Genomic DNA, 18,334 nt, shown 5'->3' with positions numbered 1-18,334 from the left:
AAATAAAGACTTGCATTTCTATAGCGCCTTTCATGTCCTCAGGACGTCCCAAAGCGCTTTACAGCCAATGAAGTGTAGACATTGTTGTAGTGTAGGAAACACAATAGCCAATTTGTACACAGGTCCCACAAGCAATGAGATAAATGACCAGATCATCTGTTTTCTAGTTATATTGGTTGAGGTTTAAGTATTGGCCAGGACGCTGGGGAGAACTGCACTGCTCTTTTTTCAATAATGCCATGGGAGAGGGCAGACTGGGCCACAGTTTAAACATCTCATCTGAAGGACAGCACCACTTGACAGTGCATCACGTCCTCGGGACTGGCACTGGGAGTGTCAGCTGAGGTTGTGCGCACAAGTCTCTGGAGTGGGACTTAAACCCACAACCTTCTGACTCCAAGGCAAGAGTGCTACCAACTGAGCCATGATTGACACCACAGTCTGCTACAAGATTCTGGCTTTGGTGACATTACAAAAGTTTCTAGTGCTTAAGCCAGGCCTCCATGTTGATATCAAAAACAGAACTACCAGTGCTATATGTAAACAATCTGTATGAAATACCGAAATGTTGCATTTATATACAGGTAATGAAACAACGGAAAATGCTTTACAGGGGCTGGAGAGCATGTGCATCCAGCAGGAGGTAGGGTTAGAAGGAAGTGGAGATGATTGAAGGCACGGTCAAAGAGATACATTTCAAGAAAGCTTTTGGGGCAGGTAGAACAAAGCTAAGAGGTTTAAGCAAATCTTTACACATACTCCTTCTTCTGTGACAACTCGTGATAGTTTCATGACCTGGAAGTCCTTCCTTTGCTTGCAGAGGTTCCAATGCAAAATTGGCCAGTTCTTCCCGATCCAGATTGTTGCCGTGCAGGCAGCTGTCAGTAATCTAGTCGGGGTAGGGAAAGGGACTGTACAGACAACTGAAGACCAGGTCTTGAAGAGGGATATGCCACCAGCCTTCATCCAGTTGACAAAGTCTGAGAAATCTTCAGTTGAAGCACGGATTAATCTGTAGGTAGTTCTCTGAATTGCGTGTCGGAATCCTAAACATTTCACGATATGGGCGATTACACATTCAGCAGGACTGTACTATGTCTCTGGTTGTACCATGGTTCTGGTTGGGTAAAGCAAGAATTCAGCTGTTGCCTTTGATGTTCGAGGTTTGTGGGCCCAAGCCCTACTTGAGCACATCATCGAGGCTGATCCTCCCTGTGTAGTACTGAGGGAGTGCCGCACTGTTGGAGGTGCCGTCCTTCAGATAAGACATTAAGCCAAGACCCCGTCTGCCCTCTCAGGTGGACCTAAAAGATCCCATGGTGCTTTTTTGAAGAAGAGCAGGGGAGTTCTGCACGGTGTCCTGGTCAATATTTATCCTTCAACCTACATCACTAAAAACAGATCATTTGCTCCATTGCTGTTTGTGGGATCTTGCTGTGCGCAATTGGCTGCCACATTTCCTACATTACAACAGTGGCTACACTTCAAAAGTGCTTCATTGGCTGTAAAGAGGTTTGGGACATCCAGAAGTCGTGAAAAGGCGCTATATAAATGCAAGTTCTTTCTTGTAGGTCGAGGTAAACAATGGTTACCAGGTCTCGACCTCCCAGAACATCTGTTTTCTGATTCAACTGAAGGAATGTTCTTGTACAGCTTTTCACATCTAATTCTTTTATTTCAGGAAGCCAAGGTTACTACAGTGGTGTACACTCCATGTCCTGTGGATGGCTGTGGTGCTCCTCATGGCGATCGGTCTGGCAATCCAAACCTTGGGCATCACGGATAAAAAGAGGTTATTTTACATTTTGCTTCAATATTGTATGGCAGCTCACAACTAGCATCTAATTACTGGAACTTGACTATTTATGAACGTTAATAGACCTTACTGGCAAAGGTAGCGTATGAAATGTACTCCCAGGCATAATTGACTTAAAAACCTGTAATTTATCAATCTACATAGACTCTTGTTGAATTAAGATCTTAGTTATATCGTCAAGTCACAATTTTATTACAATTCAGCCTTTGGTAGTCTGTTTTTATTAGGAATGTAGGGACAGGAGGAGGCCATTCGGCCCCTCGAGCCTGTTCCGCCATTCAATTAGAACATGGCCGTCCTATATCTTAACCTCATCGACCCGCCTTGGTTCTGTATCCCTTAATACTCTCGCCTAACAAAAATCTATCCATCTCAGTTTTGAATTTTTTCAATTGACCCCCTCCCCCCCAGCTTCAACATCTTTTTGGGGGAGAGAGTTCCAGATTTCCACTCCCCTCTGCGTGAAGAAATTCTTCCTGACATCACCCCCTGAACGGCCTAGCTCTAATTTTAAGGTTATGCCCCCCTGTTCTGGGCTCCCCCCACCAGAGGAAATAGTTTCTCTCTATCTACCCCAACGCGTCCTTTAATTATCTTAAATACCGCGATTAGATCACCCCTCAATCTTCTATAGTCGTGGGAATACAGGCCTCACAGTTGCCAACTGTGGTTGGATGCATCCCTGGAGGTTTCATCACATGACCTCTCGCCTCTGGCTGCCCCACCCATCTCCAATATCACGAATAAATGAAAGGATTCAAAGAAAGTGAACAGAACGCGTGCGCCATTTGTGATTTTTCTCCCGGGTGTTGCTGGCAGCAGTGTCCGGGAGATTAATCTTGAATTCCGGGAGGCAGTCCTGGAGCGTTGGCAACCCCTGTTCCCCATACAGAAGTCAGGAGTCCGGGCGCAATGGAAAGATCCCACAGGGCCCGGATTTCTGCCGACAGTGTGAATGTATAAAACTTACTCTCGGAAGTCTGCCGTTTGTAAGAGAAAAGGGAAAACCAGAGGGAGGTGAGGAATTCCGCAGTTTTGAGGTCCTGGGAAAGGCGGAGTTAGAAGAAGTTTCCTCCTGTAATGAAACGAGTTATCCCACTATTATAATGTACTCCACAGCCCCTCAAAAGCATCCTCTGTATAGCTGGATTTGCACTGACTCCCCAAAGCCTTTCCACCATCTACAAGGCACAAGTCAGGAGTGTGATGGAATACTCTCCACTTGCCTGGATGAGTGCAGCTCCAACAACACTCAAGAAGCTCGACACCATCCAGGACAAAGCAGCCCGCTTGATTGGCACCCCATCCACCACCCTAAACATTCACTCCCTTCACCACCGGCACACTGTGGCTGCAGTGTGTACCATCCACAGGATGCACTGCAGCAACTCGCCAAAGCTTCTTCGACAGCACCTCCCAAACCCGCGACCTCTACCACCTAGAAGGACACGGGCAGCAGGTACATGGGAACAACACCACCTGCACGTTCCCCTCCAAGTCACACACCATCCCGGGTTGGAAATATATCGCCGTTCCTTCATCGTCGCTGGGTCAAAATCCTGGAACTCCCTTCCTAACAGCACTGTGGGAGAACCTTCACCACACGGACCGCAGCGGTTCAAGAAGGCAGCTCACCACCACCTTCTCAAGGGCATTTAGGGATGGGCAATAAATGCCCGCCTCGCCAGCGACGCCCACATCCCATGAACGAATAAAAAAAAATTCAGTACTGTGGGTCACCATGTAAATTAAATGTGTTTTCAGACATACATTTCAGACTTGAGGAGAGTTATGGAAATTTGCAGGGCTATGGGGAAAGATTAGGGGGGAGCAGGACTGATTGAATTGGCTCTTTCAAAGAGCTGATACAGGAAGGATGGTCCTCCCTTTATATAAATGTTCATTCGCAACATAGGTGAGAGTGAAACTCAAACATAGATAAGTACATGAGGAATAGATAAGTACGTAGGAATAGAAGGATATGTTGATAGGGTGCGATGAAGTATATAGAGTGGGAGGAGGCTCGTGTGGAGCATACACACCAGCATCAACTTGTTGGGCCGAATGGCCTGTTTCTGTGCTGTACATTCTATGTAACTCTGTCCTCCTTCTGTGATGTAGATAGCTTAGATGCATTTAAGGAGAAGCTAAATAAGTACATGAGGGAGAAAGGACTTGAATGATATGTTTGGAATGATACAGCACAGAGGGAGGCCGTTCGGCCCATCGTCAACGGGCCGGCTCTTTGAAAGAGCTACCCAATTAGTCCCACTCTCCCTTGCTCTTTTCCCATGTTGATAGAGTCAGATGAAGTAGGGAGGGAGGAGGCTCGTGTGGAGCATAAACACCGGCAGAGACCAGACGGGCCGAACGGCCTTTTTCTTTGCTGTAAGTTCTGTGTAATCCGATGGAAATTTGAGGTTGTTTTATACCAGCACAGATGACTTTTAATTTATTAATATGGATTCTGCTCCTTTCTGTAGGATATTGTCTGATCAGCTGGACCAGCCTGGTGTTTTGCCAATGACCGCTCACTATGCAGGAGTCCCAGATAAACTCTGTCAACCCAAGACACACGTGATGTTTCTAAAGACGCACAAGACAGCCAGCAGCACAATCCTAAATATACTGTATCGGTTCGGGGAGGCAAGAAACCTAACCTTTGCGCTCCCCAATTCCTATCAGTTTGGCTACCCCTTCCTCTTCAGTACGAGAAAGATTAAATTTTACAGCCCTATTAAAACACAGGAGTACCATATAATATGCAACCATATGCGGTTCTTCCGACCACAGGTAAAGCAATGAACAGGCCGGGGTTCTTTTCTCTAGAAATGAGGAGGCTGAAGGGGGTGACCTGATAGAGGTCTTTAAAATTATGAAGGGGTTCGATAGGGTAGCCGTAGAGAAGATATTTCCACTAATGGGGGAGACCAAAACTAGAGGGCCGTAAATATAAGATAGTCACTAATAAATCCAATAGGGAAATCAGGAGAAACTTCTTTACCCAGAGAGTGGTGAGAATGGGGAGCTTGTTACCACATGGATTAGTTGAGGCGAATAGCAGAGATGCCTTTAAGGGGAAGCCAGATAAGTACACGAGGGAGAAAGGAATAGAAGATTATGCTGATAGGGTGAGATGAAGTGGGGAGGGAGAAATTTGAGCTGATTAGAAAGAGCCAACATGGATTTGTAAAGGGTAGGTCATGTCTAACGAACCTAATTAAATTTTTTGAGGAAGCAACCAAAGTGGTAGATGGGGAATGTCAATGGATGTGGTTTACATGGACTTCCAGAAGGCATTTGATAAGGTTCCACACAAGAGACTGTCAGCTCAAATTAAAGCTCATGGAATTGAAGGCAAATTATTGACCTGGTTAGGAGATTGGTTAGGCGGTAGAGACAGTAGGGATAATGGGAATGTACTCAAATTGGAAGGAAGTGACTAGTGATGTCCCACAAGGATCTGTGCTGGGACCTCAACTATTCACTATATTTCTTAATTACTTAGATAACACTATAGAGAGCCAGATATCCAAGTTTGCCGATGACACAAAGATCGGTGGCTTAGTAAGTAGTGTAGACGGGAGCATAAAATTACAAAGAGGCATTGATCGACTAAGTGAGTGGGCAAAACTGTGGCAGATGGATTTCAATACAGGGTAAGTGTGAGATCATCCATTTTGGATCAAAAAAGGATCGATCTGAGTATTTTGAAAATGGTGAAAAGCTAGGAACAGTGGAGGTCCAAAGAGATTTAGGGGTCAATGTAGACAGATCACTAAAATGTAGTAGTCAGGTACAAAAAATAATCAAAAAGGCTAATGGAATGTTAGCCTTTGTAACTAGAGGGCTAGAATATAAAGGGGAGGAAGTTTTGCTACAGCTATACAAAGCCCTGGTTAGACCACATCTGGAGCACTGTGTACAGTTCTGGGCACCGCACCTTGGAGAGGATATATTGGCCTTGGATGGAGTGCAGCGCAGATTCACCAGAATGTTACCAGGGCTCCAAGGGTTAGATTATGAGGAGAGGTTACATAAACTAGGCTTGTATTCCCTGGAATATAGAAGGTTAAGGGGTGATTTGATTGAGGTTTTTAGGATTTTGAAAGGAATTGATAGGGTAGATAGAGAGAAACCTTTTCCGCTGGTGGGGGAGTCTAGGACAAGGGGACGTAACCTTAAAATCAGAGCCAGGCCATTCAGGAGAGAAGTTAGGAAACACTTCTCCACGCAAAGGGTGATAGAAGTGTGGAACCCTCTCCCACAAAAAGCAGTAGATACTATCTCTATTAATAATTTTAAACCTGAGATCAATAGATTTTTGCCAGACGAGGGTATTAAGGAATATGGAGCCAAGACGGGTAGATGGAGTTAGGATACAGATCAGCCATGATCTCATTGAATGACGGAACAGGCTCGAGGGGCTGAGTGGCCTTCTCCTGTTCCTAGTTTCCTATAACCGAGTTATTTATACCATTAATAACTCACAGGCCACATTTATAATATTTTGGGCGTTCCAACCTTCAAAAAGGGACATTGTTACATAATCAAGAGTTCAAAGAAGGAGAGATGCATTTAAGAGGAAGCTAGATAAACACGAGGGAGAAAGGAATAGAAGGATATCCTGATAGGGTGAGATGAAGAGGGGTGGGAGGAGGCTCGTGTGGAGCATAAACACCAGCATGGACCATTTGGGCCGAATGGCCTGTTTCTGTGCTATATAATTCAATGTAAGAAAAGTAGCAAAGATGACTCCAGGATTTAGTACTCTTAAGTTATTAAAAAAAACACTCATAAAGATAAGCCCATAGACAAAACAAATTTTCCATTCTGGAACTGGGACGTTTAAAAATTGGTCTCCAATTGGCTAAAAAAAAGTGCCAAAAAAAGAGTGCCGAATACTTTAGAAACTTGATAAATTTGTATTTATTCTGTCTGAGTCATTAACCCTACAGTATGGGTATTATCACATCAACATAGAGCATATTAATCATTGGACCTACCATGACTTGACCGTAATTCGTGGCCAAACAAATGGATCCAAAACTGAATAAAACAAAATCACGAATTTCACAATAGTTGCGACAAAAAACAAGAACGTACCTCAACTGGGGCAACCTACTTCCAAACATCTATTCCTACTCTCTCTCTATCTGTCTGTCTCTCCGTCTCTCGTACACACCCTCACTTTCTCGCATGCACACAAAGTAGCAGAGGAGTAAAATAAATAATCTGCCAGAAGAATCAGATATTAAGCACTGTACTTTTTTTATTATTCGTTCATGGGACGTGGGCGTCGCTGGCAAGGCCGGCATTTATTGCCCATCCCTAATTGCCCTTGAGAAGGTGGTGGTGAGCCGCCTTCTTGAACTGAGTGGTTTGCTAGGCCATTTCAGAGGGTGATTAAGAATCAACCACATTGCTGGGGATCTGGAGTCACATGTAGGCCAGACCGGGTAAGGACGGCAGGTTTCCTTCCCTAAAGGACATTAGTGAACCAGATGGGTTCAATCCAGTAGTTTCATGGCCACCATTACTGATACTAGTTTTATTTTGTTTAATTCATTGAATTTAAATTCCCCAGCCTGCCATGGCGGGATTTGAACTCATAACTCTGGGAATATTAGTCCAGGGCCTCTAGATTACTAGTCCAGTAACATAACCACTAACATAACATAACCACTATGCTACTGTACTCATCCGTTTCCCATGCCATGTTGCTCTCACTTAGGTAATATAGGACTAATCCGAGCTTCTCTGTCCTCTCCACATAACTGAAGTTCCTCATCCCTGGAATTACAAAGAATTTACAGCACAGAAACAGGCCATTCAGCCCAACAGGTCCATGCCCGTTTTATCAAAACCCTTCGTAATTTTGAATTAGATTCCTTTTTGCTTCTTCACTTCAAATTAACGGTCGTCATCATAAATCGTTTGGCTGAAGCATCATTTGTTCTTATTTTTTGTACCCCGTCTCTAGGTGGAAAAGGTGATGGCCAGGGGGACCTATTATTTTTCAATCTTACGGAACCCTGTGACCTTGGCGGAGTCATCGTTCACGTATTACAAAGGCTCGAGCGTACCGTTCAAGAAGGTGGAGTCGCTGGAGCAATTCTTGAACGACCCGTGGAAATATTACTCAGTCACAGACAGAGGTAACCAGTACGCCAGGAATCTTATGTGGTTCGATTTTGGCTTTGACCACAACGCAAACGGCACAAAGGATTACGTGGCGTTGGTCATAAACGAGATTGAAAGCATCTTCCGCCTCATTCTGCTGTCGGAGTATTTTGACGAATCCATGATCTTACTGAAAGACGCCCTTTGTTGGGAATTTGATGATGTCGTTTCCTTTAAGCTGAATTTCAGGAGCAACGTCACGGTGAAAGCGCTGTCCGATCATACAGTCGAGCAGGCGAAAGCTTGGAACTCGCTGGACTGGAGGTTGTACTTACACTTCAACAGAACATTTTGGGACAGGGTGGAAGAGTACGGCCAGCAGAGGATGAGAAAAGATGTCCTCATTCTGCAGAACAAGCGCAAAAAGCTGATGGACCTGTGTCTCCAAGGAGGCAGTCCGGTGGAAGCCAGTCAGATCCAGGACAAGATCCTCAAGCCCTTCCAGTATGGTAGAGCCAGAATCATGGGCTACAATCTTAATCCAAACCTCAACAACAGAACACGGGAGAGATGTTTACGTATGATAATGCCTGAGCTTCAGTATAAGGACCTGTTGGACGCAAAGTTATTTCCCTTGGCTTCCACTGGCAAAAATCTTCAGACGCTGCAGTTACATTTTTGAGATAACATTGCAAGGGAAGGCTGTATCAAAGCTCCTTTATTCAACAAAATATATCCCCGGATTATTGTGTATTATGTCAAAATTAGGCTGATGAACTGTCTAAAAGCAATATTCCTCACTGGCGTTAGGTTCTGGTGGGGGCAATGTCCCCTTCCAACTCAGAATCCTAGACACTAGATAGATCAAATGATATGGATTTATCCTTCCTTGTACTCCCATTTCCCAAATCATCCCAACTTCGGCAACTGTTGTGAAGGAGACGTACAAAAGTTTTCTATTTAAATTCTTAATGGGAGCATTTTTACTAACATTGTATGATAAGTAAATGAAGGACATTGATCACCCATTAAGGTAACGATAAAATAATGTTGGGTACGGTAGTGTAGCCGTTAAGTTACTGGACTAGTAACCCCACGATGGCAGTTTGAGAAATCGCATTCAGTGTAACAGAATCTGGAAACGAAAATCAGTAAGAGTGGATTGGCGTAAAGACCCATCTGGCTCACCATTGTCCTTTAAGGAAACCTGTCATCTTTACCCAGCTTGGCCTGCAGGTGGCCCACGCCAAATGTGGTGAACTGCCCTCGGCCTAGAGAGCCTCTCGGTTGTATCGAAATGCTCCAAACACGGACTGCGGCGGTTCAAGAAGAAGGTCCACCTTCTCAGGACAACCAGGGACGGGCAATCATTGCCAGCGACGCTGACATCCCGAGATTGAATATTTCAAAACAAAACCAGCTACAAAGCGGTCGTGCAGCCCAAAGGCTTCAGCTGACTTCTTCCACCGCAAAAGTAAAACACTGCAAGTTCATCACCTCACCCCTGATCGGATTGCGACTTTAATTTACCTACAGATATTAGTTATTGCTGCGACCCAGTGTTCTGGATCCCGGCACAAGACTGAAGTGTTGCTTTGATGGAAGGAAAAAGTTAGTCTTCTACCTAATTACATCACACGTGCTCATATCTCGTGATACTAAAAGAACACGAGAATTATACGCTTGTCTTCCCCCCTCCCTAAACCTCTCTACCTCTCTCTCCTCCCTTTTAAGACGCTCCTTAAAACCTACCTCTCCGACCAAGCTTTTGATCACCTGTCCTAATATCTCCTTGCGTGGCAAATTTTGGTCTGGCGACGCTCCCGTCAAGCGCCTTGGGGACGTTTCACTACGTTAAGAGGCGCTAATGTAAATGCAAGTTGTTGCTGCTGTTGTGGTAGGCTGATCGCGTTCCAACCGCAAAAGGACGATGACTGGAATGAAATCACGGAACGTATTTTAGGGAAGCCAAAGTGATGCTTTATTTTCCTCGTATGAGTTACATTTCCAGGAGAGACATTATGGGATGTATCATTTACATCGTGCCTCCCGTGCTGGAAATGCTAATATGTAGCCCATGGTTAGCCGAGAAGTGCAGATATTGTAATAAATCCCATGTTGGTGAGCTTGAGTAGCCTTGACTACGTGCCTGTATATTTTCTCGGTAAAAGGATTCTCCTGCCAGATAGGTACATTTTAATACAAAGCTTTACGTAGAATTTACTGCACAGAAACAGGCCATTCGGCCCAACTGGTCCGTGCCGGTGTTTATGCTCCACACGAGCCTCCTCCCTCCCTACTTCATCTCACCCTATCAGCATATCCGTCTATTCCTTTCTCCCTCATGTACTTTTATCTAGCTTCCCCTTAAATCCATCTACACTATTCACCTCAACTACTCCTTGTGGGAGCGAGTTCCACATTCTCACCACTCACTGGGTAAAGAAGTTTTTCCTGAATTTCTTACTGGTGACTGTCTTTTATTTATAGCCCCTAGTTCTGGTCTCCCCCACAAGTGGAAACATCTTCTCAACGTCTACCCTCTCGAACCCCTTCATAATTTTAAAGACCTCTCTCAGGTCGCCCCCTCAGCCTTCTTTATGCAACAAGGTAAATCCAGAGCAGGCAATGACTGACCGCTGGTGGTAAAGACTGGTCTTTGTTCTTCTGTTCAGCTGGTTGGGTCCTTTCTTGGATTCTACTAAGTCTTTAGCTTGTATCCCAATTCATGGATGGGATCAAATGAGGTGTATTCACGTGTGTGTGTGTTTCAGTCTGAGATATTTTAGAGATGGATCTTGCGATGCTTTCAAAACCTCCTTTGATTTTATGGTATTACAAGGTTCAGTGGTCCACTGCAGTATTCACATTAATATCCAGTTAGCCTGTTTTTGGAACAACTAGGCTGACACTCCAGGGCATTACTGAAGTGTCAGAGGTGCTGTCTTTCAGATGAGATGTTACACCAATCTCAGTACGTCCCAAAGCACTTTACAGCCAACGAAGTACTTTTTGAAGCATAGTCACTGTTGTAATATAGGAAACACAGCATCCAATTTGCACACAGCAAGATCCCACAAACAACAATGATGTAATGACCAGATCATCTATTTTATTGATGTTGGTTGATGGATAAATATTGGCCCAGGACACCTCCCTGCTCTTCTTCAAAAGAATGCTGCAGGATCTTTTACGTCCACCAGAGAGGGTAGATGGGCCTAAGTTTAACGTTTCATCCAAAAGACAACATCTCAGCACTGCACTGCGAGTATCAGTCTGAAATTTGCACTCAAGTCTCTGGAGTGGGACTTGAACCTACAACCTTCTGACTCAGAGTATGTCCCACGGAGCCACGGCTGACACTATGCTAGGTTTATGGTCCCTTTGTGCTTCATGTGGATTTTCTGAGGCCTCCTCCTCCCCCCCAGTGTAGGCAGGCCACATGGGACAATTTAAATGGTATGTTCTTGATCGCGGGAGATGGCTCTCACATAATTTTCGGGCAGATCACCCAGTCAAGAGAGGGCTTCAACTTCTTAAGATTGGAAGTTGCCAGCAACCCCCCCCCCCAGCACCTGCAGACAGATGAGCAGTGCCTTCTTGTAGGCCAACAGGGAGGAGCAACAAGGCAGGAGGACATCTTGCTGCCGTTCCTTTGGATGACCAGATGCCATTCTGAGATTCACCACAGCATTGCCCAGCTGATGGTCACGACTGGCTCCACTGGTACACAGCAAGACTAGACAGTATTCCAATTTGCACGTCCCGATCGTTAATGACCATCACCGGTCAGACCCCATGGGCCACTTGTTCAAAAATGATGAGGGGTTTTAATTGAGTAAATAAGGAGAAACTATTTCCACTGGCAAGAGAGGGCCGGTAACCAGAGGACACAGATTTAAGATAATTGGCAAAAGATCCAGAGGAGGAGACGAGGAGAATTTTTTTTTTAACACTGCGAGTTGTGATGATCTGGAACGCGCTGCCTGAAAGGGCGGTGGAAGCGGATTTAATAATAACTTTCAAAAGGGAATTGGCTAAAAACTTGAAGGGGAGGAAATTTGCAGGGCTGTAGGGAAAGAGCGGGGGAGTGGGATTAATTGGATAGCTCTTTCGAAGAGCCGTCACAGGCGGGATGGGCTGAATGGCCTCTTTCTGTGCTGTGTGATTTGCTGACCATGTTGACACCGACGTTATCTAAGAGACTTTATGGCAAGTTTTCTGGCCCAAAACGACACTTTTAGGACATGCAATATAGTGATATTAAAAATCAGATTCATTCTGCAGGTCGACAACTTTAAATTGGAGAAGGAATTTTTTTTTAAAGTAATTCCCACTACACTTCGGTTAACTGTTAATTTTATTTCTGTATTGTTAAGGAGAAGCTGTTTACTTTATGTGCGTTTTGTTAGTGTCACTTGCTAAAGTTATAGTTTGCAATGGCTATCTGGTATCAACACAATTCTTTCTCAGACCAATATGCTGATTTGCGAAAAGTGCAACGCTTTGTTTGGCAAAAGCTATGGATTTTATTCCGAATTTAGAATAATAGTATCTTGGCAATGAATTAACGGGTTGTAATTCAATCAGGGAGTTCTGATATCAGACAAGCAAGTGTATCAACTGAACCCTGAGATTGAATTACGCTGTTTCCTCTCACTCCTGGGATTTCTTATATTACATCCTTTTCACAAGATTAAAAACAGGTTCTCCATTATTGTGCGGTGAAGCTGTTATGAGCTTGATTTGGTCCAACGCAAGAGAAGCAATCTTGATTTGGAATGTGGATGAGAGACTCCAGTTATATGGAGAGACCGGAGAAGCTGGGATTGTTCTCCTTAGAGCAGAGAAGGTTAAGGGGAGATTTAATAGAGGTGTTCAAAATCATGAGGGGTTTTGATAGCGTCAATAAGGAGAAACTATTTCCATTGGCAGGAAGATCAGTAACCAGAGGACACAGATTTAGTGTAATTGGCAAAAGAACCAAAAGGGAGATGAGAATTTTTTTTACACAGCGAGTTGTGATGATCTGGAATGCGCTGCCTGAAAGGGCGGTGGAAGCAGATTCAATAGTAACTTTCAAAAGGGAATTGGATAAATACTTGAAGGGGAAAAATTTGCAGGGCTATGGGGAAAAAGCAGGGGAGTGGGACTAATTGGAGAGCTCTTTCAAAGAGCCGGCACAGGTACGATGGGCTGAATGGCCTCCTTCTGTGCTGTATCATTCTGTGATTCTATGAATATCATACATCAGAAAGAGCCCCAAATTTCCTGGTCAGGATCGGCACCAAAAACACCAGAATGTGGGCAGGGTAGAATTGAGGACAGGATCCTATTACCCTACATCTGTAGCCCTTTTTTCCGTCCTTCAAAATTTCCAGCATAATTAGGGGTAGTCACGATACGCCCACCCACATCTGGGGGGAGGGGAGAGTATTAAAATGTAATGTAAATGAGGGGAAATATGTTATACGACATATTTCCAGTCACTTGCCTCCTAGCAATTAGGTGTCGGCTGTGGCTCAGTTGGTAGCACTCTTGCTTCAGAGTTAGAAGGTCATGGAGTCAAGTCCTTGCAACAGACTTGAGCACAATATCTAGGCTGATATTCCCGGTGCAGCACTGAGGGAGTGCTGCAATGTCGGAGGTGCCGTCTTTCAGATGAGACGTTAAACCGAGGTCCCCGTCTGCCCCTCTCAGGTAGACGTCAAAGATCTCACGGCCACTATTTTGAAGAAGAGCAGGGGGAGTTCTCCCCGGTGTCCTGGGGCCAATATTTATCCCTCAACCAACATCACTAAAAAAAATGGATTAGCTGGTCACTGTCACATTGCTGTTTGTGGGATCTTGCTGTGCGCAGATTGGCTGCCGCGTTTCCCTACATTACAACAGTGACTACACTTCAAAAGTGTGTCATTGGCTGTAAAGCGCCTTGGGACTCCCTGAGGTCGTGAAAGGCACGATATAAAGGCAAGTCCGACTTTCTTTAGTAACACTGGGTGCTGCTATGGTGGCCTCCAACATTGGTGAGAGCCTCATCGACAAAGGGTGATTTAATATTTTTTAAAAGGCCGGCCTCAGCAGTGTGAGACTAATCGGTTGCACTGGCTGTGGTGCCAGGTTCACAAATCTTTTTAAAAAGTCCTCTCACTTACACTGGCAGCTCAGAGTCCATGGGCAAAGTTGCACTGTAGCAGGGCTCCACCTCCCTACCACTGGCGGGGACCACGGTGGAGGTCAGACAGCCTCCCCCCCGCACCCCCACAAGAGATTCCAGTGACCCTGAGGCTGGATGATGAGCAGTCGAGCTCAGCGATGCCCTTTTCTCGTGAATTCTCACGGGGCTGAAGTCGCACCCCAGTTCCTCAAAAGTGGACGAAGCACCAGATGGAAATTTTCTGGAATCATGGAATGTTAAAACATAGATGCAGGCTGTTCAGCCCATCAACCCCATGCTGGTGTATGTCTCCGCACGAGCCGCCTTGTCCTTTCCCACGCTCCGGCTCTCTCTCCGTGTTTGATACTTCTCTTTTTCAAGCGATTAATTTCTTTTCAGAAGATTTCATCGACAAATATATCTGGCCGCAAATTCAAAGCCCTCTGCGTAACAATTTTTTTTCTAACCTCTCTGATTATTTTTCTGATTATCTTAATTTTGCGCCCTCTTCTTACCCTCTTACTGACCGGTGCAAACAATCGATCATCGTTTGTCCCTTCTTAATCTTAGTTGCATGGACTAAACTTTTATTCCCTTGAATATAGAAGATTAAGGGGTGATCTAATTGTGGTGTTTTAAGATAATTAAAGGATTTAATAAGGTAGGTAGAGAGAAATTATTTCCTCTGGTGGGGGGAGTCCAGAACAAGGGGGCATAACCTTAAAATTAGAGCCAGGCCGTTCAGGGGTGATGTCAGGAAGCACTTCTTCACACAAAGGGGAGTGGAAATCTGGAACTCTCTCCCCCGAAAAGCTGTTGAGGCTGGGGGTCAATTGAAAATATCAAAACGTGAGATTGATAGTTTTTTGTTGGGTAAGGGTATTAAGGGTTAAGATACAGATCAGCCATGGTCTAATTGAATGGCAGAACATGCTCGAGGGGCTGAATGGCCTCCTCCTGTTCCTTTACTCTTATGTTACTATCTGGCCAATGACTCATACTGGAGTTGATATGAAGATATGAAAATGACCAGCTGACCCATCAAGCCTGCCCCACACTCACAATGGCTGGAGCATCATCCTGACTAAACACTTCCTCCCTCCCTCCCATCCCCACCCCCACAGCCACGTAATCTCCTGGGAGAGGCGAGAAAACCCAGGGCCAATAAGGGAAAAAAAAGTACTCTGGAAAATTCCTCTCCGCCCCCCCACCCCCCTCAGGCGGTCGAAACCAGCCCAGGAGGTCACATGGACCAAGTGTTATCTGTAGAGACACTTACCTTGTATATGATGGGATCTCTGCCCCAGTCAGGAACCGGGCCAGCTCCCCCCCTGGAAAGCAGAGAGTCAGCACTCACCACACCAGCCGGCAACACATTCCAGAGGCTCACTGCTCTCTGGGAAGAGAGGAACCTCCCAACACCCAGTCTATCCCTACTCTCCCAGAGCTTAAAATTGTGTCCCCTGGTCCTCCCCAATCTGTTAAACTGGAATAATCTGTCAACAGGGACCCAATCCAGCCCTTTCGTTATTTTCTATACTGTTATTTTATATTCAGTCACGTTTTATTACAGTAGAAAGGCAGAATGATATTGGGTGAAGTCTATAAAAATGGTTTGCAGCAAGTTGGGGTTGTCCTGTCTGTTGCTGGTGGTTCTACTTAAGCGAAGATAGAGCAAGAGCTACTTGATTAGCCTATGGAGCAAACTGTGTGTGAACTGCTTAGAATTTACTGCACAGAAACAGGCCATTCGGCCCAACTGGTCCGTGCCGGTGTTTATGCCCCACACGAGCCTCCTCCCTCCCTACATCATCTCACCCTATCAGCATGTCCTTCTATTCCTTTCTCCCTCATGTGTTTATCCAGCTTCCCCTTAAATGCATCTACACTATTCACCTCAACCACTCCTTGTGTTAGCGAGTTCCACATTCTCACCACTCTCTGGGTAAAGAAGTTTCTCCTGAATTCCTTATTGGATTTATCAGTGACTGCCTTATATCGATGATCCCTAGTTCTGGTCTCCCCCACAAGTGGAAACATCTTCTCTACGTCTACCCTATCAAACCCCTTTCATCATCTTAAAGACCTCTATTAGGTCACCCCTCAGCCTTCTCTTTTCTAGAGATGGAGGCCAGTGAGTGGCATATATACGAAAGACCTAGATATTGGAATCCTGCATCACTGCACTAGACTTAATATTGCAGGAAGCATCTCCATGGGACATTAGCTTGGCATTAGGAATCTCTGCTATATATTAACAGTTCTGCATTTTCAATTCTTCATTTAAAAAAAAATTGGCCAGAAAATACATTCTGGGCCTTTCCAAAATCGGAGAGTGGAAATAAGTCAATCTTTCCTTGGCGATTAAAGAAAAGACTTGAACCAATTTTAACAGAGTTGACAAATGCGAGCATGCCTTCAGTATTATGTGCAAACCTATAAAAGTAGTCGCTGTATTAGGACTGCTTTGCTTAAATGAAACACGGGGCAGAAAGCCAGAAACAGTTCAAACCCAGGGAATATATGTAGAGGAAACGGGTTTTAATCAGAAGATAATATTCGGGTGCCCAAAAAAAGTAGAAAGAAAGTAAGAAACATTGAATGGCCTGAGGAGAAAAAAAAAGGGATTTTTCAGTTTGAATGTAGAATTCTATTTATATATTTGATAATCGCTCCTGTGAAGCGCCTTGGGGACGTTTCCCTACGTTAAAGGCGCTATATAAATGCAAGTTGCTGTATTTAGTTCTGTATATTTCACTTAATAAGGTTTTGATAATTTATTTGAGGTGCTTGGGCTGTTACGTGTGATGTACTTTATATGCAGGGAATGGGTCGAGAGAGGTGAAACAGGTCATTCTGTACTTTTACACGAGCGCTCGTTCAGTGTGGCTTCCTGAATCGACAATCCGATTACGAAACCAAATTTCGTAGGATAAACCAAGGGAACTGGTTCATGAACTCCAGTCGCCCAGGATCCCAACTGCAAAAACGCCAGTAAAACCAGCTAAATGTGTTGGGTTACAGGCTGGGGAGGAGGTGGCACTGGAAAGAGTGTCTCTCCAGGTAAGGGGCCATATATGCAGCGCGTAACCCTCCGAGATCTCTGCGTTCCTCCAATTCTGGCCTCCGATTTACGACTGGCGGCCTTGCCTTCAGCCGTATAGGCCCTAAGATCTGGAACTCCCTCCCTAAACCTCTCCGCCTCTCTCTCCTCCTTTAAGACGTTCCTTAAAACCTACCTCTTTGACCGAGCTTTTGGTCAGCTGTCCCAGTATCTCCTTATGTGGCCTGGTGTCAAATTTTGCCTGATAACGGTCCTGTGAAGCGTCTTGGGACGTTTTACTATGTTAAAGGCGCTATATAAATGCAAGTTATTGTTGTTGTTGCTAATTCATTTAGCACTATTGGGCTTTCCTGCTCTGCCCTTCAGATTCTTAACACTGCGAGTACCCCTTTATTATTAGATTTTTCATACGGAGGTTTGTGCATTATGCTGCAGTATTACTTTCTGCTGCAATTTGCACTTTTGCATTATGAGATTCTCTTTTTGCCACAGCAGCTTTGCTGACAGTAACAGTAACCGCAGTGCTCAGCATCACTCGTTCCCATTTGGCCTTCCAAATGCAGTCATGGATTCAGAGGAATTCGGCAAGAGGGAACAAAAAAGCAGTCGCGCTTGCATCTCAGGCGTCTGGCACCCAGCGTGCCAGCTGCAGCTCAGTGGGTAGCACTACTTTGGCCTGCGAGTCAGAAGGTCGTGGGTTCGAGTCCCACTCCAGGGACTTGACGACAAAATCTTAGCTGACTTCCCAAAGCACTTTACAGCCAACGATGTACTTTTTTTTTATAGAAGTGTTGTAATGTAGGGAAACGCAGGAGAGTCAATTTGCGCACAGCAAGATCCCACAAACAGCAATGAGATACTGACCAAATGGTCTGGTTTTTTTTTTAGTGATGTTGGTTGAGGGATAAATATTGGTCAGGACGCTGGGGAGAACTCCCCCTGCTCTCTCTTCAAAATAGGATCGAGAGGGGCAGACGGGGTCCTCGGTTTAACGCCTCATCCGAAAGACGGCGCCTCCGACAGTGCAGCGCTCCCTCAGTACTGGCACTGGGGAGTGTCGGCCTGGATTACGTGCTCAAGTCTCTGGAGTGGGGCTTGAACCCCTAATGGGAAGGGAGAGTATTGAAACAGCTTCTGTGCCTGCCTCTTGACACAGTGTGACGCTGTGGTTTAG

General features: G+C 45.1%; 1 protein-coding gene across 4 annotated transcripts in view; it reads left to right on the top strand.

Moving 5' to 3' along the window:
• The window catches only part of gal3st4 (galactose-3-O-sulfotransferase 4), a 78,836-nt gene that overhangs the window by 55,888 nt on the left and 4,614 nt on the right, over positions 1-18,334 (top strand). For 3 of the 4 annotated variants that reach the window (XR_010958465.1, XR_010958464.1, XR_010958463.1), the window contains exons 2-4: positions 1,682-1,792; positions 4,300-4,609; positions 7,800-9,550. Coding sequence is in view for 1 of the 4 variants with exons in the window: in XM_067972183.1 (XP_067828284.1) it covers positions 1,682-1,792; positions 4,300-4,609; positions 7,800-8,621 (1,243 nt within the window). In the remaining 3 variants the exon portion in view is untranslated. Of the gene's footprint in view, positions 1-1,681; positions 1,793-4,299; positions 4,610-7,799; positions 10,071-18,334 lie in introns of those variants that run through there. The other variant, XM_067972183.1, reaches the window with a different exon arrangement.

Source organism: Heptranchias perlo, chromosome 35 (genome assembly GCF_035084215.1).
Source record: "Heptranchias perlo isolate sHepPer1 chromosome 35, sHepPer1.hap1, whole genome shotgun sequence".
NCBI lineage: Eukaryota > Metazoa > Chordata > Chondrichthyes > Hexanchiformes > Hexanchidae > Heptranchias > Heptranchias perlo.
This window is presented reverse-complemented; position numbering and strand designations above follow the sequence as displayed.